Source organism: Pristiophorus japonicus, chromosome 4 (assembly GCF_044704955.1).
Source record: "Pristiophorus japonicus isolate sPriJap1 chromosome 4, sPriJap1.hap1, whole genome shotgun sequence".
In the NCBI taxonomy this organism is placed as follows: Eukaryota; Metazoa; Chordata; class Chondrichthyes; family Pristiophoridae; genus Pristiophorus; species Pristiophorus japonicus.
The window spans coordinates 243604021-243625894 of NC_091980.1; the positions used below are offsets into that span (position 1 = coordinate 243604021).

The window sequence follows — 21874 nt, forward strand, 5'->3', positions numbered from 1 at the left end:
GTTGGTGGTGGATATGTTCTTTACTCCTCATTAAGTTGTGGTTGTTGTTTCACATGGGTCGTTGGCAATGTCACTTGACTGGTCTGAGAACAACTATACTTATGTTGGATTCAATTGTTTGCATGTTCTGCCACTTTGGCATGCTGCACAATTAAATACAGTCACATTGTTCACCCACTCTTGGTCAATTTCTCATTTTTACATTATCTGGGGTGCATTCTGAGAAAAAGAAAAATCTCCTTCAGGTGTACTGCTGTATGAGGAATATCTTGCCCTCCACATATGATGTGACTGTTTAATAGGTCCTGTCATCAGGCGATTGCAATATGACGGGCCACCAATGCAGGAAGGCTGCCATTCAATGAGAGACAGTTGCACTACTTGCAGGGCACACATTAAGGCTTGCACTTCAGTCCACTTTTTCTTGGGTCCACCATCGCAGAGTCCCACTCCTGATATCACATGTTCCTTGCAGTCCATTATATATCTTTTTCCATCTTCTATACTTGAGGTCATGCTGTTCTTACTAGCACATGCTGCGACCCTGCCAGAGCGTTACATGTTCTCATTTTTGCCTATTTACTCTGACAGAAGATATCATCTGTGCACTCACATTCTGTGAATAACTCTGTTCTGCCTGCAGTGGTCTAAAAGCTCTTGCAGGGCATCTCCATTGAGCCATCTTTCGGAACTCATTGCCGCTTCCTCTACCACACCTTCCCTTCAACGGAGTACTTTTCATTTACATGTCTGAACTCATTCTGTGTAGGTTAAGGTCAATCAGATAACAATTTCTCTGATGATGCCTGTGATAATGGTGCAGCATACGGACGCTCCCCGGGATGTGCAGCACTGGAGCACTCTAAGTGATTCTCCCTGCTGCCCGATTCACAGCCAGCTCGGACCACCTTTTTGCCAGTGGTCCTTCTGGCGGGTGGGAGCACGATCTTAGAGGATCGTGCATGAAGAAAATCGCTGTTTTTGAGGCTCTGGCATGGGCGGGCGGCAGGAAGTTACGCCGGTGGTACTTCACAGAGGAATCTCCTGCTGGGTGGCAGATGGGCGGTATGTGAGGAATCTGTGGAAAAAAACTATTTCAGGCAGAACCTCGGCGGCTGAGGGCAGAACTCTGACCAAGTTCTTTATCAAGACCTGGCCACCATAAGTAACTGCATGCAAAACTCTTGGTTAAGCACATTCCTAGGTGCTGGTCATGAAGATGTCCGAACAATTTGGACCTGAACTTAGTTGGAATAACTACTCTTGTACCCCACATGATATAATCTTTATCCACTGATAATTAATTCCTACAAATGAAGTATGGATGAATATCTTTCTCTGATACAAGGTTTGGCCAGCCATTTTCTATGTAATCATACATCTTTGACATAACTGGGTCATGTATGGTTGCTCTACCAATCTCTTCAGCTGTGACTGGCAGTTCATCAATGTATGATAAATAGAATAATACTTCTCTATTGGGTGTAACTTGTGATGGGGATAGCAACCTGGACATAGCATCAGCATTATTGTGATCAGTTGATTGTCTGTATTCAATGTCTTACTTATATGCTGACAAAATCAAAGCCCACTTCTGCATCATCATCATCATCATAGGCAGTCCCTCAGAATCGAAGAAGACTTGCTCCCACTCCTAAAATGAGTTCTTTAGTGGTTGAACAGTCCAATACAAGAGCCACAGACTCTGTCACAGGTGGGACAGATAGTCGTTGAGGGAAGGGGTGGGTGGGACTGGTTTGCCACACGCTCTTTCCGCTGCCTGCGCTTGTTTTCTGCATGCTCTCAGCGTTGAGACTTGAGGTGCTCAGTGCCCTCTCGGATGCACTTCCTCCACTTAGGGCAGTCTTGGGCCAGGGACTCCCAGGTGTCAGTAGGGATGTCGCACTTTAACAGAGAGGCTTTGAGGGTGTTCTTGTAGCATTTCTGCTGCCCCCCTTTAGCTTTATAAAGTGCTATTAAAATAGTAACTGTAAAAAGTACACTTCATGAAAGCATAAAAATGGATCTTCAGTAAAGCAGATGTTGTTACTTAAGATCCAGACAGCACTGTGCATTCACAATCAGAAGCCAAGTCCCACTGTTGTCCCAAGATCAAATTATTACTTGTTGAGTTCTATGTAGAATGATGCTTATGCTGCCCTGACACAGAACTAATTCTCGTGACAGATTAATCTGATGGTCTCACTTGAACATGAACTGAAAGTCCTCAACGTGGAGAATGATGTACTGCGACAGAAACAGGCAAGCCTGGAGAGCCAGTTAATGGAGACTAGTGACAAGGTATGCTCTATGAAACTGAGGAAAATACAGGTTGTACCTCCCGTATCCGGCACCCTCGGGACCTGGCCTGTGCCGAGGGGAGGAACGGCCAGCCATTAGACACGGCCCGCCGACCCGACCTCAGAAGGAGCGCCGACGGCGGCAGGAAGGGGAGGGGAGGAGCAGCCAGCCTGAGGACATGGCCCGACCCCAGAGGGAGCGCCGACTGGTGAGGGGAGGGGTGGAGCAGCCAGCCTGAGGTCACGGCCCTACCCCAGAGGGAGCGCCGACTGGTGAGGGGAGGGGTGGAGCAGCCAGCCTGAGGTCACGGCCCGACCCCAGAGGGAGCGCCGACTGGTGAGGGGAGGGGTGGAGCAGCCAGCCTGAGGTCACGGCCCGACCCCAGAGGGAGCGCCGACTGGTGAGGGGAGGGGTGGACCAGCCAGCCTGAGGTCACGGCCCTACCCCAGAGGGAGCGCCGACTGGTGAGGGGAGGGGTGGACCAGCCAGCTCAGGACGCAGCCCGACCCCAGGACTTAGTGCAGTACAAAAATAACTTTTATCAAGCATTTATTTATAATTTAATTCAAAATATAATGATCAGTAGTACAGGTTGAACTACTTCCTCCCCCCCACTCTCCCCCAGAATACCCACCCTCAAGGCCACTTAGGCAATCAGTTCCTTCAGAATCGAACCGAGGAAGGAGTCTCCGTCTTCAGGAGAGACTATTGGTGAGTACGAAAAAAATGTATCTGTGCATGCGGCACCTGGCGGCTGAGAATGGTGCCGGACGAGGGGTGGTGCCGGATAAGAGAGTCCCGGATAAGAGAGGTTCAACCTATAGAATGAAATGACTTTTCATCCTTTAACTCGGATGTGATTAATTCTAAATAAAACCATCAGAAACCTTGTGCTGATCCTCAGTCGTTTATAATTACGTACATAGAAATACACAGAAGTCACAACACGGAAACAGGCCACTTGGCACAACCAGTCCGTGTCAGCATTTACCCAGTGTCAGCTGTAGCTCAGTGGGTAGTACACTCGCCTCTGAGTCAGAAGGTTGTGGGTTCAAATCCCACTCCAGGGACTTGAGCACATAAATCTAAGCTGACACTTCACTGAGGGAGCGCTGCACTGTCGGAGGTGCCGTCTTTCAGATGCGACGTTAAACTGAGGCCTCGTCTGCCCTCTCAGGTAGATGTAAAAGATCCCATGGCACTATTTCGAAGAAGAGCAGGGGAGTTATTCCCGGTGTCCTGGACATTATTTATCCCTCAATCAACATAACGAACACACATTATCTGGTCATTATCACATTTCTGTTTGTGGGAGTTGCTTGTGTGCAAATTGGCTGCTGGGTTTCCCACTCATCATCATCATCATCATCAACATAGGCTGTCCCTCATTGAGGATGACTTGCTTCCACGCCAAAAAAGGATGAGTTCACAGGTGTTTCAATGATGGACCTAATATTCCAGGTCCTGAACTACATCCTGAGGGGTGGAACATGCCTGTGCGTGGATTTTTTTAACGTGTGGTGACTGTTGCACACCAGCCGGGTTTCCCACATTACAATAGTGACTACGTTGTACATTCTTTAGCTGTAAAGCGTTTGAGACGTCTGGTGGTTGTGAAAGGCGCTATATAAATGCAAGTCTTTCTTTCTTCCTTCATGTAAGAAAATAGTTCTATTCACATTTGCCCATATCCCTTGATCCTTTTTACCTTCATACAATTATTTATTCTAATCTTGAATGTTGACGTCGTTTCTGCCTCATTCACTAACCCTGGAAGTGAATTCCACAACTTTATAACTCTATTTGTAAAGAAATTGCTACTGCCCTCTGCTCTAAATCTCTTACATTTAATCTTGTATCTATGGGCCCAACTTTGCCGAACCCCTTTTATCAGAGAGAGAGAGATGCTGGTATACAAAACACTCTTTCTCCCCCCCCTGCCCCCAAAACCCTCTTTCTTCCCCACCCAAACCACTTTCTCTCTTTCCCTCTCCCCCCGCAAAACACTCTTTCTCCCCTCACCCTCCATACACTCTTTCTCTCCCACCCCGCTCAAAACTCTCCTCCTCCTCCCCGCCTCCCCCACCCCCCAATCAAAACTCCCAAGCACACACAACCACTCAATAAAAAATAGAACCGAAGTCCTACCTTGCCCGGGAACTCAGTGGGCCGGCCGGCTGGTGCAGGAGGCCACTTGGCCGGGAAAGAATGCGGCGAGGTCGGGCATCCCTTCGGCCGGAGATTGGGGCTGCGAGCATCGGGTCCTGCTTACAGCCCGCAGGATACGCCGGGAGGGCAGGAGCATGCGCGCAGCCTTCACTGAGCATGCACGCAGGTGCCAGCAGTGCTGTCTGCGCTAGCCTTTTGCTCTGCACCCCCCCTTCAGACTGCAAGCCATGCCATGTCTCTGGGGACACCGAAGAGCCCCTTTTTTCCAGCGCCCTTTCCAGCGCGAAAGGCGACGCCTCCCCGCCCCCCCCGTGACATCGCGGCCAGCAGCTCACATTTCTCCAGTAGGATTTATTTCATTTTTATTAGTATTTTAATTGTTTGAGCTTTTCCTTGCAATGTTTGGTGCTTGGTTGTTGAGGTCCTCTCCAGTTCCCTTCCCTCCCCTATCCCTGCCCTAATCTCTGCCGAATGTGAGCTGCATTTTCTTCACTGCCCGCAAGGTTTTTCAGAGCTGGCCACATACGCTGACCTAAGTCGATTTGGAATAAGTTTTTGCCGGCCAAAGTGGTTTAAATGGCCAAAACTGGCGTAATTGTCTGGGAACACCCCCTTTTGGAGAAAAAAACTCACCTAAAAAAAATTGGACCTAACTGACTTATTCTGGAGCAAATTTTGGGGGGAAAATGACATTTTTTAACACGCCAGAAAAAGAAACTTACTCCAAAAAAATTGATGCAATTCATGGCCAAAGTTGGGCCTATGACCCCACATTCTAGATCCCTCAACTACTCCCAACAGCTGCTTCTATCTACCCTGTCCCACTTTTTCATAATTTTTAACATTTTTGTCATATTGCCCCATAATCGGTTTGTTCTAATCAAAAAAACACTAATTTTCAAGTCCTCCTTCATATTTGTATTTTTTTGTACCAGATAGCATTCTAGTGAGTCTGTGTTGCACCCTCTCTAAAGCCTCAATATCCTTCCTGTCGTGTGAAGCCCAGTACTGCACACAGTACTCTAACTAAGGTTTTATTAAAGTTTCATATAGGCTCATCATTACCTCTTGACTTGCTGAGTGGGACTAAATGAAAAATGGGCCCTAAAAATTTGGCAGTGGGACAAATGCTAGCTCAGATTGGGCACAGGCCACCTCGTTGGTAATTGTTATTTTTTGCACCAATTTTACACCCAAATACCAACAGATAGCAATTTCTACCTCAATGTATCCAACTTGTATTTTAATTTTGGCGTACTATAACTGAAAGACACTGTAGGTTTAAGCATTAGAAGTAATAGTACAACAATTATAGAAAGTTGATTTAATTAAGATTATGATGGTGTGCTATTTAGTTAGTCTCACTTTTAAGCTCTCGAGACCAATCACAAATTTGATAGAGTGGATATAGAGAGAAGGTTTCCACTTGTGGGAAAGAGCATAACCTAGAGGCCATCAATAAGAACACAAGAAATAGGAGCAGGCGTAGGCCATTTGGCCCTTCGAGCCTGCTCCGCCATTTAATAAGATCATGGCTGATCTAATCATGGACTCAGCTCCACTTCCCTGCCCGCTCCTCATAACCCTTTACTCCCTTATCGCTCAAAAATCTGTCTATCTCCGTCTTAAATATATTCAGTGACCCAGCCTCCACAGCTCTCTGGGGCGGAGAATTGCACAGATTACAACCCTCTGAGAGAAGAAATTCCTCGTTTCAGTTTTAAATGGGCGGCCCCTTATTCTGAGACTATGCTCCCTATGGGTGGAAATATCCTCTCTGCATCCACCTTGTCGAGCCCCCTCATTATCTTATATGTTTTAATAAGATCAGCTCTGGTGAATATAAGATATAGTCACCAAAAAATCCAATAGGGAATTCAGAAGAAACTTCTTTACCCAAAGAATGGCAAGAGTGTGGAACTTGCTACCACAAGTAGTAGTTGAAGCAAATAATATAGATGCATTTAAGGAGAGGCTAGACAAGCATATGAGGGAGAAGGAAATAGAGGGCTATGCTGATAGATTTAGATGAGGAAAGACAGGAGGAGCCTGGAGTTGGAGCATAAACGCCAGCATGGACTGGTTGGGCCGAATGGCCTTTTTCTGTGCTGTATATCCTATGTAATGATGCCCCAGAATTTATTGTTTTCAGCCTCATCTTAAATGTTGAAGTATTTTAATTCTAAATTAGAAAGTTCATTCTGCAGAAATCACCCATGAGTAAAATGATGGCAGAATAAAATTAGTGTGTAAATTGAACCTAAAAACTACACCAAAACATTTTCAGCGATTCAAGAATCTTAATAAGGTCTGGCAAGCAATTTAATTTTATGGTTATATTTATCATTTTGAGTCATTACATTAGAGCTTGCAACAAAAAAGTCCTTTTATTTTATTATTTTTGTGACAGCATTTTGAATGTTGTCTGTAGGTGTTGCAGAGTTTTAACAGTATTCATGAAATGCTTTAGATAATTCTGTACATGTTTAATTTGGAGCACAAGTCTAATAATGAGTGAGGTTTTGGCCTGGAGGTCTAAGCTTATTGATTGCAAATCCATAACAAATGGATCCATACTGTGTTCACTGAGATATAGTATTTTGAGTAAAACTTTTGATAATTACTGCAAAAAAAGACATACAGTACCAACATAAAAAGAGCGAAAAATACAGTCCTGGGTTTTACAGTATAAGTTGCTTTGCTATCCATTTACTGATTGTGCCCTTTGCTGTACAAACAAAATTATATAATTTCTTCACACAAGATTTCATTCAGCATTTTTGTTTTCTTTTATATTTTTCCTCCCAATTTCTTCCAGTTTGCTATCGCTTTTGTGTTTCCAACTCTGGCCATGATCAACTTACTCAGCACTAGACCAGGAATCAATCCTGAAACTATTCTAGCTTGTGTGCTACTACACTGGCTATTGTAGATGTCCACTGAATAATCATGGAGTAATTTTTAAAAATTTAAACATTGAAGTGAATACACTGTGAAAACTTGGAAGGTGCCTTGTTATGCTGTCAGCTACTGTCTTTACACATCATTTATATGACCACACACTATGTGGCAGTGGTAACAGGGAAATTGTTTAGGAAAGAAAATAATTAGTTTTTATTATAATGTTGTTTTATTGAGCATACAAAGTCACAATTTGACTTGTAGGGAGTGAGTACTCACTTACAGGAGCAGTCCGTGATACTGAGCACAAGTAACATTTCTGGTTGAGCCCTAGAAATCGTAACACTGGCCTTCTCCAAAACTCAGGGCACCACTGAATGGGCCCAAGTTTCCACATGATTTGCGCCTGATTTTTAGGAGCAACTGGTGGAGAACGGACTATCTTAGAATCGCAATTCTCCACATTTTTTTTTCTGCAGTTCTAGTCAGGTGGAACAGTTCCACTTTGGAACAGAATTTTTTCTTCAAAAGGGGGCGTGTTCCGGCCACTGACGCCTGATTTGAAAGTTTCCACAGTGAAAACGTACTCCAAACTAACTTAGAATGGAGCAAGTGAAGATTTTTGTAGAACTGAAAAAACCTGTTCTACACATTAAAAAATCAGGCGCAGGTTACAAATTAGGCGTCCAGAACGAGGTGGGGGGGAGGGGGGGGGGGTGGGGGGAGGGAAGTCATTAAATTCTACAATAGATCCTTATTTATACTTCTACAAATATTATACAAATAAATCCAACCTGAATAAACATTTATAAGCAAAGAAAAGATTAAATAAACCATCTTCCTACCTGTGTGAAAGTGCTTCAGCCAGGGAGAATTCTGCAGAAAGCCTCACAAAACGAGGCAGCCGTTCCCGAACGCGTGGGGGGTGGGGGGTGGGGGGGAAGGAAGCCGTTCCAGACGGCGGGAGGGAGGGAGGGAACCGACCGCCGACCGAACGTGGGGGGGGGGGGGAGGAAGCCGTTCCAGACGGCAGGCGGGAGGCAACCAACCGACCGAACGCAGGGGAGGAAGCCATTCCAGATGGCGGGGAGGGACCGAACGCAGGGGGAGGGGGGGAGCCATTCCGGGCGGGCGAGCGGGGGAGTGCGGGCCCAACCGACCGACCGAACGCAGCAGGGAGGGGGGGGAGGAAGCCGTTCCAGACGGCGGGAGGAAGGGAGGGAAGGAGACAGAAGGCTGCAGGAAGCCTCAGAAATTGAGGAGCCATTTCCCGACGGCAAAAGGGGGAGGTCGTCGGGAATCGGCTGCCTCAACTTTCTGAGGCTTCCTGCAGCCTTCTCAGTGCTGATGTGCTGATGGCAATGTGCTACAAAGAACTACAAAAATGGCCGAGTGCCAATGTTTCCTTCACACTGCGCGTGCACGAACGCTCCAACGCTCCCGCGCAGTGTTGCCGGCAGGAAAAAAATCTAATTTAAATGGTACCCGCCCCCTCCCACTTACAAAATCGGTGCGAGTGTAGGCTCCGCCCCCCTGGGCGCCGCGCCAAACAGACAAGGAGCTGCAGGGTGCTCCAGAATCGCGCGTTTTTTTTCCGCCGCCCAGCTCGGAGAGGCGCCCGTTTTTTTATCGTGTGGAAACTTGGGCCCAAAGTGTGCAGATATATGTGCAATAGGAAGCAACACGTACAAATGTTCACATTCAATTTTTAATGCAAGCTGAAGTATCCGATTGCAGTGAGTAAAACCTTACTAGAACCAATAGCTGAAGGAATCTCAGAAAGGGTTCGCTGTTGTTTACATAAGAACATAAGAATTAGGAACAGGAGTAGGCCATCTAGCCCCTCGAGCCTGCTCCGCCATTCAACAAGATCATGGCTGATCTGGCCGTGGACTCAACTCCACTTATCCGCCCGCTCCCCATAACCCTTAATTCCCTTATTGGTTAAAAATCTATCTATCTGTGATTTGAATACATTCAATGAGCTAGCCTCAACTGCCTGCTTGGGCAGAGAATTCCACAGATTCACAACCCTCTGGGAGAAAAAATTCCTTCTCAACTCGGTTTTAAATTGGCTCCCCCGTATTTTGAGGCTGTGTCCCCTAGTTCTAGTCTCCCCCACCAATGGAAACAACCTCTCTGGCTCTATCTTGTCTATCCCTTTCATTATTTTAAATGTTACTCATCCTTCTGAACTCCAACGAGTAAAGACCCAATTTACTCAATCTATCGTCATAAGGTAACCCTCTCATCTCCGGAATCAGCCTAGTGAATCATCTCTGTACCCCCTCCAAAGCTAGTATATCCTTCCTTAAGTAAGGTGACCAAAACTACACGCAGTACTCCAGGTGCAGCCTCACCAATACCGTGTACAGTTTCAACAGGACCTCCCTGCTTTTGTACTCCATCCCTCTCGCAATGAAGGCCAACATTCCATTCGCCTTCCTGATTACCTGCTGCACCTGCAAACTAACTTTTTTTTGGGATTCATGCACAAGGAACTCTGCGCGCTTTCGGGTTCGGGACGCATTTCGTCGCCCGGATCCGACTTTTGTACGCCGCCGCGGAGTGTCTGATTAAGGTTAACGGGTCCTTGACGGCGCCCCTTCGCTTTAGGAGAGGGGTGCGCCAGGGATGCCCCATGTCCGGCCAGTTATACGCCGTTTGCGTGGAGCCTTTCCTGCGCCTCTTGCGGACGAGGTTGACGGGACTGGCTCTGCAAGGGCCGGGCGTGGAGGTCGTCCTCTCGGCTTACGCCGATGACGTGCTCCTCGCGATAGAGGATCCCGCTGACCTGCGGAGGATGCGTGAGTGCCAGGAGATTTACTCGGCCGCGTCCTCCGCCAGGATCAACTGGGAGAAATGTTCCGGACTCCTGGTGGGTCAGTGGCGGGTGGACTCCCTGCCGGAGGAGCTCAGGCCTTTTGCCTGGAGCACGACCCATCTCCTCTATCTGGGAGTCTACCTTAGCCCCGACGAGGGAGCCTGGCCGGCGAACTGGCAGGAGCTGGAGGCCAAGGTCGCCGCTCGCCTAGGGCGCTGGACAGAACTGCTCCGAGTGCTGTCCTACAGGGGTCGAGCGCTAGTCATAAACCAGCTGGTGGCCGCAATGCTGTGGTACCGGCTGGTCACTTTGACCCCTCCCCCTGCGTTTGTCGCCAAGATACAGAAGAAGCTGGTGGACTTCTTCTGGAACAACAGGAAGCACTGGGTCTCTGCCGCGGTCTTGAGTCTCCCGCTTGAGGAGGGCGGTCAGTCGTTGGTGTGCGTCAGCGCCCAGCTCGCGACTTTCCGCCTTCAGACCCTGCAGAGATACCTTTACGTCGAGCCCCCTCCTAGGTGGTGCGCTCTGGCGAGGTATTTCTTCCGCCAGCAGCTCGACCTCAATTATGACACGCAGCTCCTGTTTGTGAACTTGGGGGGTGCCAGGACCGCCCTCCGGGAGCTGCCTGTCTTTTACAGGGAACTCATCAGGGTCTGGAACAAAGTCTCCACCAAGCGCAGCTCTCCGCCGGCTGGAGTGGCGGCCGTCCTGCAGGAGCCGCTGCTCGGGAATCCGTACCTCCACGGCCGAGGCTTCATGTGGCGGTCGGAAGAGAGGGCTGTGGCTGGTGAGGTGACCAGGGTCAGGGACCTGCTCGATGGCGGAGGAGCGGGCTGGATGGCGCCAGACACGCTGGCGCGGCGCCTAAACTCTGCCAACGTCCGCCACGCGGCCGATGCCATCGAGTCGCTAAAAACAGCTCTGGGCCCTGACTCCGTTAGGTGCATCGAGGAGGCTCAAGCACGTGGGGAGATCCCGTCCGAACTGACCCCCGTCCGGACGGAATTCCTCATCGGCGCCAAACCCCGGAACCTCCCTCGGGGGCCGGCGCCTCACAACTTGAGCCGCCTCCGGGAAATCCCCTCCGTGCCTTTCAGTTCCGCGCGGAGGGGTTTCCTGTACGGGCTGCTCCTGCACACCCTCAACTTTGCCATCCTCGCCGGCCGTCCGGACACGCCATGGCGTACCATCTTGCCGTCCGGAGGAGGCGGGGGTCCCCGATGGAGGGCACTCTACGCAGGGGTCCTCCCACTATTCATCGGGGACTTGGCCTGGAGGGTGGTGCACGGAGCAGTGCCGTGCAACAAATTTTTAAGCCGGTTCACGGACTCCCAGGCCGCCTGCAATTTCTGCGGTCTGGAGGAGTCCGTGTTCCATGTTTTTATTGAATGCACGAGGTTGCAGCCCCTGTTCCACTATTTGAAGGGGCTGCTCCTGAAATTCTGGCTGCACTTCAGTCCCACTCTCCTGATCTTTGGGCACCCTGTGCGGAGGGGAGCGGGTAGGTCCGAAGGCCTCCTCGTAGGACTGCTCCTGGGCACGGCCAAGGGTGCCATCAGCCGGTCCAGGCAGCGGGCGGTCGAGGGGGTCGTTCAACCTGACTGCCTGCCTCTCTTCCGCTCTTACATCCGGTCCAGGGTGTCCTTGGAGATGGAGCACGCGGTGTCCACCGGTACGCTCGCGGCCTTCCGCGAGAGGTGGGCACCGGAGGGACTGGAGTGCATCATCACGCCCGGCAACCAAATTTTAATTTGATTTTACGTTTTAAAGTTAATTTGTTTTAATTGCCGGTGCTTTTAGTGTCCCCTTCCCTTTTATAGGGGGCACTGGGGAAAAATTGTGATTTTAGTGCCCAAAAAAAAACAAAAAAAAAAAGAAAAAACACAAAAAAAACAAAAAAGGGGGGAAAAAAAGGGCCTTGTAAATGTCTGGAGTGTCACCCAGGTCGGGTGGCACCGTTTAATGTCTTTATGTTTTGCAGGTAAACTCAAAAGAGTTTCATGCACAAGGACCCCCAGGTCCCTCTGCACCGCAGCATGTTGTAATTTCTCCCCATTCAAATAATATTCCCTTTTACTGTTTTTTTTCCCAAGGTGGATGACCTCACATTTTCCGACATTGTATTCCATCTGCCAAACATTAGCCCATTCGCTTAACCTATCTAAATCTCTTTGCAGCCTCTCTCTGTCCTCTACACAACCCGCTTTCCCACTAATCTTTGTGTCATCTGCAAATTTTGTTACACTACACTCTGTCCCCTCTTCCAGGTCATCTATGTATATTGTAAACAGTTGTGGTCCCAGCACCGATCCCTGTGGCACTCCACTAACCACCGATTTCCAACCCGAAAAGGACCCATTTATCCCGACTCTCTGCTTTCTGTTAGCCAGCCAATTCTCGATCCATGCTAATAAATTTCCTCCGACTCCACGTAACTTTATCTTCTGCAGTAACCTTTTGTGTGGCATCTTATCGAATGCCTTTTGGAAATCTAAATACACCACATCCATCGGTACACCTCTAGCCACCATGCTCGTTATATCCTCAAAGAATTCCAGTAAATTAGTTAAACATGATTTCCCCTTCATGAATCCATGTTGCGTCTGCTTGATTGCACTATTCCTATCTAAATGTCCCGCTATTTCTTCCTTAATAATAGCTTCAAGCATTTTCCCCACTACAGATGTTAAACTAACCAGCCTATAGTTACCTGCCTTTTGTCTGCCCCCTTTTTTAAACAGAGGCGTTACATTAGCTGCTTTCCAATCCGCTGGTACCTCCCCAGAGTCCAGAGAATGTTGGTAGATTATAACAAATGCATCTGCTATAACTTCCGCCATCTCTTTTAATACCCTGGGATGCATTTCATCAGGACTAGGGGACTTGTCTACCTTGAGTCCCATTAGCCTGTCCAGCACTACCTCCCTAGTGATATTGATTATTTCAAGGTCCTCCTTTCCCACATTCCCGTGACCAGCAATTTTTGGCATGGTTTTTGTGGTCTTCCACTGTGAAGACCGAAGCAAAATAATTGTTTAAGGTCTCAGCCATTTCCACATTTCCCATTATTAAATCCCCCTGCTCATCTTCTAAGGGACCAACATTTACTTTAGTCACTCTTTTCCGTTTTATATATCGGTAAAAGCTTTTACTATCTGTTTTTATGTTTTGCGCAAGTTTACTTTCGTAATCTATCTTTCCATTCATTATTGCTTTCTTAGTCATTCTTTGCTGTCGTTTAAAATTTTCCCAATCTTCTAGTTTCCCACTAACCTTGGCCACCTTATACGCATTGGTCTTTGATTTGATACTCTCCTTTATTTCCTTGGTTATCCATGGCTGGTTATCCCTTCTCTTACCGCCCTTCTTTTTCATTGGAATATATTTTTGTTGAGCACTATGAAAGAGCTCCTTAAAAGTCCTCCACTGTTCCTCAATTGTGCCACTGTTTAGTCTGCGTTCCCAGTCTTCTTTAGCCAACTCTGCCCTCATCCCACTGTAGTCCCCTTTGTTTAAGCATAGTACGCTCGTTTGAGACACTACTTCCTCACCCTCAATCTGTATTACAAATTCAACCATACTGTGATCACTCATCCCGAGAGGATCTTTTACTAGGAGATCGTTTATTATTCCTGTCTCATTACACAGGACCAGATCTAAGATAGCTTGCTCCCTTGTAGGTTCTGTAACATACTGTTCTAAGAAACAATCCCGTATGCATTCTATGAATTCCTCCTCAAGGCTACCCCGTGCGATTTGATTTGACCAATCGATATGTAGGTTAAAATCCCCCATGATTACTGCCATTCCTTTTTCACATTATTCCCTTGATTATTGTCCGCCCCACCGTGAAGTTATTATTTGGGGGCCTATAAACTACGCCCACCAGTGACTTTTTCCCTTTACTATCTCTAATCTCCACCCAACATTTTGTTCATTAGAGCCAATATCAGCTCTCACAACTGCCCTGGTATCATCCTTTATTAACAGAGCTACCCCACCTCCTTTCCCTTCTTGTCTATCTTTCCGAATTGTCAGATACCCCTGTATGTTTAATTCCCAGTCTTGGCCACCCTGCAACCACGTTTCTGTAATGGCCACCAAATCATATCCATTTGTAATGATTTGTGCCGTCAACTCATTTCCTTTATTTCGAATGCTGCGTGCGTTTAGGTAGAGTGTTTTAATACTAGTTTTTAAACCTGATTTTTAGTTTTGACCCCTCCTGCAGCCCATTTATATTCATACATATTGTCCCTTCCTATCACCTTGTGGTTTACACTTACCCCAGTGCTACTCTGCTTTGTTACCTCCTGCCTTTTGCATTCTTTCTTGGGGTCCTGTTCACCCACTCTAACTAGCTCAGAGCCCTCTCCTGGGTTCCGAATACTCCTCGCATTGAGGCACCGAGCTTTCAGGCTTGCCTTTTTATTAAACTTTGACCCTTTCATGGCCACGAATTTTAGCTAGAAATCAGAGGAAGGAAAAATATGTTCAAGGAAGCTGGGACTCGTATACAAGAATAGTCTGAAACATGGATGCCAAAAATATCTATAAAGAGAATAAAAAAACACACAAGTTATATCGAAGCTTCAAAGAAAACACCAAAGAACTTAAAAGAGCAACTTCATTTTGAAAATGTTCTTCTAGAAACAGAATATTATACAATTTACTAATGCATCTTTTGAATAATCACAAGTTAACACTGAATCAGTTGTTAAAGTATGACTCAAAACGTTGGGCATTGACTTCACCACAAATACATAATCTTCCATACCAAATAATCTTTAATGTGCAGTCTTTGATTTCTTGCAATTTCTAGGTGTGTTTTAACTTAAGGGTTCAATTGTCTTTTTAAAGTTTGGATTATGATCAGATCTAAATAGTATGATGAAGTGATGCTTAAATCAAAGTGACATGATGCAGTTAGCTAAAAGAAAATATTTCAGACAAATCATGAATTTGCTTATTTCAATTTTCTTCTACTTAGCTGCTACAGTCAAATTCAAGCCTAACATTTAGCCAGGCGCAGAATCTTCGAGAGCTCCAACAACTGCGGGAACAGGTCTGTACCATGGTGCCTAAAGAACAACTAGCACAGCTTCAACAACGTCTGAGCCTTGAGGAAGTTCAATGTCGTCAAATGCAAGAGCAACTGGACAAGAAAGCCACTGAAAGCAATAAACAGCAGGTAAATATCAAGCAATAATCTAGATCATACTAGCTCCTCTTATCACTTCATATGCACATTTGGAAATAATCCAGGCAATCACAAAAAGTCTAATTTTCAGTGGTGATGTAATTGTAGTAATCATTGTTATTCTTTTCTGATAATTGGCTTTGAAGAATTTTAATATTGTTCTTAATGTAGTCTTTTTGTTAATTTACATTAAGAACAATATTAAAATTCTCATTTACTCTGGAAATTTCTGTGGGGATCTTCAATTCCCTTTTGAATTTGTGTTAAATTCTTGAAAGGAAATGATTAATTTTTGTACCTTCAAATAACGGGATGGGGTATGCATATATTTACTAATGCCTTTTGGGAATTGCATTAGAAATATAGCACGAAACATTTTTGTATTCAAACTTTAATGAAATTATTTTTAATCCTTGCAACACTCAAAATGTGGTGTACCTAGTTTCCATTGGTTCCAGTTTATTTACATCAGCTAGTGCAATGCTGTTGATTTAGCCAAGCGTTGTGTGTGTTTTCTGAGTAATTTTGCAGCTCGAGAAAGTTGCAGTAGTGATAGGCCCAATTTTCTACCACTTCCATTTGCACAGATTGTAGTATGCATTTGATATACATGATTTTGTACCCCAAAATGATAGCTCTAATGGTGTATTGGAAAAATTTGCTTCAGTACTGCTGCATTATCAAATTATGCCCATTGTTCTTAAGTCACTCAATGCTTAAAAGTTTTGACCTTAACAGACAGAATAAAAACTACCCCATGCAATTTAGAGTATGGTGGAGCCTCAATTGTCAGGGCTGCTAATATTTGTCATCTTAATCCCATGAGAGAATGTGAGCACTAATTCTCAACAACACTCACATTTGTTGGTTCTGCTGGCGAGAGCAGCTGATGTTATCAGCTGATCTGCCAGCTCACAGTTCTCTCATGCATCCACCCACGGTCTTTCCTCAGCTACAGAGGTGAGTGCTAAAAGCAGTATTCATTCACTTCCACTGATCCCATCGACAGCCTTTAAAAGCTTTTAAAATGCTGCTGAAAAAGCCTAAGTTGGTGAGTGGGAAAATCAGAGTATTCAAAGTTCAGGGCAGTATCAGCAATTCTTGATTATTCTCCAATTTATTTTATGCACTGAGAAAAGGGCTGTCCTCAATTTGACATGCCACCAATTTCCCACATTGCTGAGCTCTCATCTCAACTATGTTGATGTGAAGAAGTGATGAGTGAAGGCTGCTTCTTAATCAGGAAGGGGGAAACCATAATTATCTCTTAAGTTGTGGTCATGTATATACTAACAGTCAGAACACCATTGACAAGAGACACAAAAGAAGGCCGAACCCTGTTCCTCTTGGTTTTCAATTGAGACATGGTCCAAGGAAACCAGAGGGAAGAAAGAGAAGAAAACGAAACTCCAGACACATCATGCAGTACAGTCACTTTCTTTTGGCTAAGCAAAAAATGAGTATGAAGAGAACTAGTTCTATTTACGTGGGCTAACAGGATAGGTGAATTCTAAGAACAAAGGATATTCTAGATGAATGTTTACATCTGACTGCTGTGATGATTAAAATTATATTTGTGAGCTCCTCCAGTAACTCCGCTGAATAGGGCAGTAAATAACAGCTGTGCAGATCAGAAAGGTCCCATTTTTGACCTTCAATCTATCTGGTTTAACTACTTTCAGGCAGGGTAGTGGTAAAGTTGGCTTCGGTGCCCTGGTTTAAGGAAGTAGAATTAGCTAGAATTCCCCCCCTCCTGACTCTTATCCAGTGACCTCTGCTGGAAATATGGGTGGACATTGGGTGTGGAAAAGATTGGGCCCTAGTGTGATTATCTCACGATATGCACCATCTATTCCCACACATGAACATGTTTTTACCAAAATATAACAATATGATTTTCTGGTTATCTTGTTCCTTTTGGTGCAGGTAGGTTTACTTTAACAGGAAAGTATTTTTAAACGTGTTTGTCTGTAGTAGTTTTGTAGTGCCGATGTGTAGTTATGAGTAGTGTGGGATATTGAGTCAATTTTTATATAATACAGGGTGAAGTGTACCACTTACATTCTTTCTATAGGCCTTACTACCGGAGCAGCGAGCAATGCATGCTGATACCTACAGGAGGATTGGGCACTTGTGAAGGCTTTCGTTGTAAACAGCTTTTTATCATAAGTAGAAAATGTTCCCAGAATTGAAAAACTATTTACACTTCCTTGTGTTTTGGAGGAAAAAATATGGTGTTATAAATTATTTTTATTTATTAAGTACAAGGTATTTGATGTAGAAATGTGATTTTTAATAAGACCTATTATTGTAAAAGTGCCAAGTGTAACTTATATGTTGAATTTTATTTATGATAATATTTAACTTTTCTAGTATTATAGACATCCGGCACAATTATTAATTAAGTATTTAAGTTTTAAACTTCCACATAAAATGAATTTGTTTTATTTCATGTCTTCCAAAGTAAAGTTTCCTATTCTTAATTGCAGCCCCAAATTATGGGCTATAAGCATCTTGCAACTTGGAGAATGGGTGAAATGTCTTGATTTTTGATTGCCTGTCTGAGAAAATTGATGCACAAATGTTAACCTCTCGTTTTGAAAATATTTTTTTTCTGTACCTACTCAGTTGATTTTATGCTTATTAGCAAGAATTCTGTTTCTTACGTTTTTGCACACCCACTACCTAAATGAAAAAAGACATTTTTTAAAAGTAATTTACAGTTTCCTGATTGACATGGCTTTCTCCTTTTTGTTACATTTTTGTTTGGACAATAAATCTATAATTTTTAATTTGCGTGTGTGTGTGTGTGTGATTTTTTACATGATTGAATATCGCTTTTTAAATGGTACAACATACAAATTGATAATGTAATGCAAGCAATTCACATTATTATGTTGTACACAGTTGGTTGTAGAGTTTTAAATTCCCCATACCAAAATTAGTAGACACTTAACCACAGTAAATCAATTTCTGCTGCTGTGGTGAGGCTACGTATCTGCATCATTATCTCCTTACTGAATTAGAACAGTTTTAATGTGTTGATTCTTTTTTTCATTGTTTTCATAAATCTTTGAAATCTTTGTATTATTTACACCTTAATTCTTTTGAACCCAGAACTTGTTTTCAGGTGAATGTTCGAGCATTTCTAAAATGTTGTTGACCTGACTGGCAGACCTCCCATTTGTAACGTTAGCTGACCAACTTTCATCTTACTCCGAATATTACTAGTTCAGTAATATCCTTCAGTTTTTCAGCAAAGTATACAGTCACTTTAGGCATATTGTTTTCTCTTTATTGTTTTGTTCTTGTGGGCATTCAAACATTTTTAATATAATTGCTGTCTGATGGAGCACTAACATTTTAAAGAGATGTCTACTGAAAATCAGTGGGGTCCTTACTAATTTATAGACTAAAATGATATAAACCAGTTGTAGACGTTTGTTTTATCTATGAAATTCTACTTGATTAAATATTGTATCTAGTAGCTTTAGAACTATTTTTTTCACTCAAATGTTACCTATATTTTTAAGGATTTTGTCAAGTAATAGAATGATGCATTTGTTTTTTCTTAATCAGAAGTAAATCCACAGCTATAATTTTTGCCTCATTTTTTGACCGTAACCAATGCATTTAATATTTTTCTTCTAGGAGGCATATGAACAGCTGCTAAAAAAGATGGAAGAAAGGATGCAAGATGTGGAAAATAAGTTAAGGAATATAAAGTTACTTCTTCAGGACAAAGTCATCCAACTGAAAGAACAAGTAAGTTGCGCTTGGTAATTAGGTCTGTTGCTGTAATGAATATGGTTAGATTGCTCATTTTTCCAAATACTGTTAAAACATGAGACAAAGTTGTAATAGATCTCTGCTCTGTAAAAAAAAAAATGCATTCTCCTTTTATTTGGACTTTTGTTAAGTCCAGATAACCGGTTTAATCAAATCAAGCAGAATTTCATAGGTGAAACAAAAAATCTTTACTGATTTTCAATGCATGTCTCTTTAAAACACACAACAAAGACAATGGAATGATTTTTATAACTTTGGTTACTGTTGATTCCCAGCTGTTCAAGAACGTAAAAGCAGATGAAATAGTCAAGGACTTGTATGTTGAAAACGCTCAACTCCTCAAGGCTCTCGAAATGTCAGAAGACCGACAGAAGACAACAGAGAAGAAAAACTACCTGCTTGAAGAAAACATTGCAGGCCTTAATAAAATTCTCAAGGACCTATCAGCACCATCATTGTCTGTTGCCTCAACTCGTTATTCATCCTAATGCATTCTATAAATAAAATCACAAGAGATGCAGTGCAAAGAAGGACAACGCTTGAAACACTAATGCACTTTATAGATTGAATATTTCTTTTAGCAAGTGCTTACTTTTTCTTGGACCCCAATATTTTGTGGCTAACAGAAAGGAAAATAGAAAAAGCATTGAACACTAAGTACATTATACTGCCCTAAAATTACTGTTGGCTCAAAGGTTGGTGTACTTCACTCCTCATTATTTAATTTCCAAAGGAAATTACACATTCAATAATCGGATGTGAATTAGTCGATACTTTTTAGAGATCATGGGAATTTTAAATAAAATGAAACTGCTGTTTATAAGTGGGATATTTGGTTTGATTCGTTTTCAAACATCTTGGGCCAAAGAATACTGTAACTGGGGGGAAAAGCCAATCAAAAGCAGCTGCTGTGCTGCTGGTGCGAAAAAATAAGTGTATCTGTAAATATGGCTAACTTTGGCTTTTGTATTATCCAAAGTATTAATGTGATAGTTTAAAGAAAGGTTGTGCTATGTATAACTTGTACAGTTTGTATTCAAGAATATAAATGTGGAACAATGAAAAAGTTGATGTGTTCATGGGGAAGAAAATGTAAATACTGTTATTTAAGATTATACTATGCAGAACAATCCAATCAAACCTGTGACAGTATTAGCGTTTCACACTTCTGGAAAACCTGTTATCATGCAGAATTTCAAGGAGAATATTTAATTTTGTACTAAATAAACATTATTTGTATTGCATACAGAAAACAAACTTCTTATCTTCATCCTGACCATAACAATACAAGTAGCTTGTAAGTGGTGTTTGCAAGCTATAAATATAAATTTTCATCCATATAGCTTATGTGTTGCTGAAGAATCCAGGACTCTGTAGAACTTGCTCATGGATGATAAAAATCCCATCTGTTTAAAGCAGTAGTTATTCCCATAAGATTAATACTTGTCATGATTTATAAAAAAGCAAACATTTTTCAATTGCACTAAAATAAAACTTGAAGCTGCATAGAACTGTTTGTTAAAATAAAATAAACTCTGTATTTGTTTTCAGGAATATTGAATTTCAAAATGTATCTTTGTAAAAAATTGTATGTGTACAGCCGGTGTTTGAAAATTCTACATCTATTTGAACTTATAAAATTGAAAGATGACAGTGGTGAAGAACAGACCATTTTCCTACTTTGCATAGCTGATAAGTTTTAAAAGCTCCCAAGTAAGGTGGGACCAATGGGAACATTAGACAATCAGTCTAAATGAAGACACCATTTTTTCATTTTCTGCATCTTCAACAAGTTTTTCATAGATGTGATGTCGAACTGCAATTTGGAATGAGCTCCATGTTACTTATTTTTTCCCCTTTCATTAACGACCTTCATCCCTTTGTAGTGCACAGAGGAGCACATAGTCAGGAGGCCGAGAATGGGGAGCTTCAAGACAACTTCCCTTGTCTCTTATCAATGCAATTAAATATTTATTCAGTATTTCAAACAACATTTGATAAGGTTATCAATGATATTATGCCTTGTAGAATTTAAAAGGAAATTACGTGAATAAAAATGTTATTTTATGGGTAACTGATCATAGCCAGAGCATCTCTACCAATAGCTTCACTCTGCACTGTTATCATGGCAATTTCCAATGGATCTATAATTGGCCCCTTGATCTTCCTCATCGATTGAACACCCCTGATCACTCATTACCCCTGTCCCCACTGAACTACATTGGTCTCTGGTCCTCCAAAGCTTCAAATTTAATTTCTCATCTGTGTTTAAATCCCTCCTTGGTCTCATCCCTCACTATTTCTAACCTCCCACAGCCCTATACTAACCCACCTCGCCCTCCAAATCATGTTTCCTCTGGCGGCTTCTACATCCCCCACCCCACTATTGGCAATCATGCCTTCAATGGCCTGGACCCCATGCTCTGGAAATCCTTCCCTAAACCCTACACCACTCTCACTCCTTTTAAAACCATCCCTTAAACTCACCTCTTTGACCAAACTTTTGGCATATTGCTCAGCATCCATTCATTTCCTTTTATGTTGCTGTGAAGCACAGTGGGACTTTTCTTTGTTCATTAAAGGTGCTTTATAAATGCAAATTGTTGACGGAAAGTCATGGATGGTTACCCGTTGGGATCGCTCACAATGAGAAAGGGAGTTCTCAAGGGTTGGTCTTTGGACTATCTATC

At 43.5% G+C, this 21874-nt stretch overlaps 1 protein-coding gene across 2 annotated transcripts in view; it reads left to right on the forward strand.

Moving 5' to 3' along the window:
- Positions 1-20660, forward strand: part of nin (ninein (GSK3B interacting protein)) — a 189226-nt gene extending 168566 nt beyond the window's left edge. The window contains exons 26-29 of one of the 2 annotated variants that reach the window (XM_070879230.1): positions 2188-2301; positions 15186-15386; positions 19047-19160; positions 19460-20660. In XM_070879230.1, coding sequence (XP_070735331.1) covers positions 2188-2301; positions 15186-15386; positions 19047-19160; positions 19460-19672 — 642 coding nt within the window. In that variant the 3' untranslated portion in view covers positions 19673-20660. Of the gene's footprint in view, positions 1-2187; positions 2302-15185; positions 15387-17469; positions 17712-19046; positions 19161-19459 lie in introns of those variants that run through there. The other variant, XM_070879231.1, reaches the window with a different exon arrangement.
- The last annotated feature ends 1214 nt before the right edge of the window (positions 20661-21874 follow it).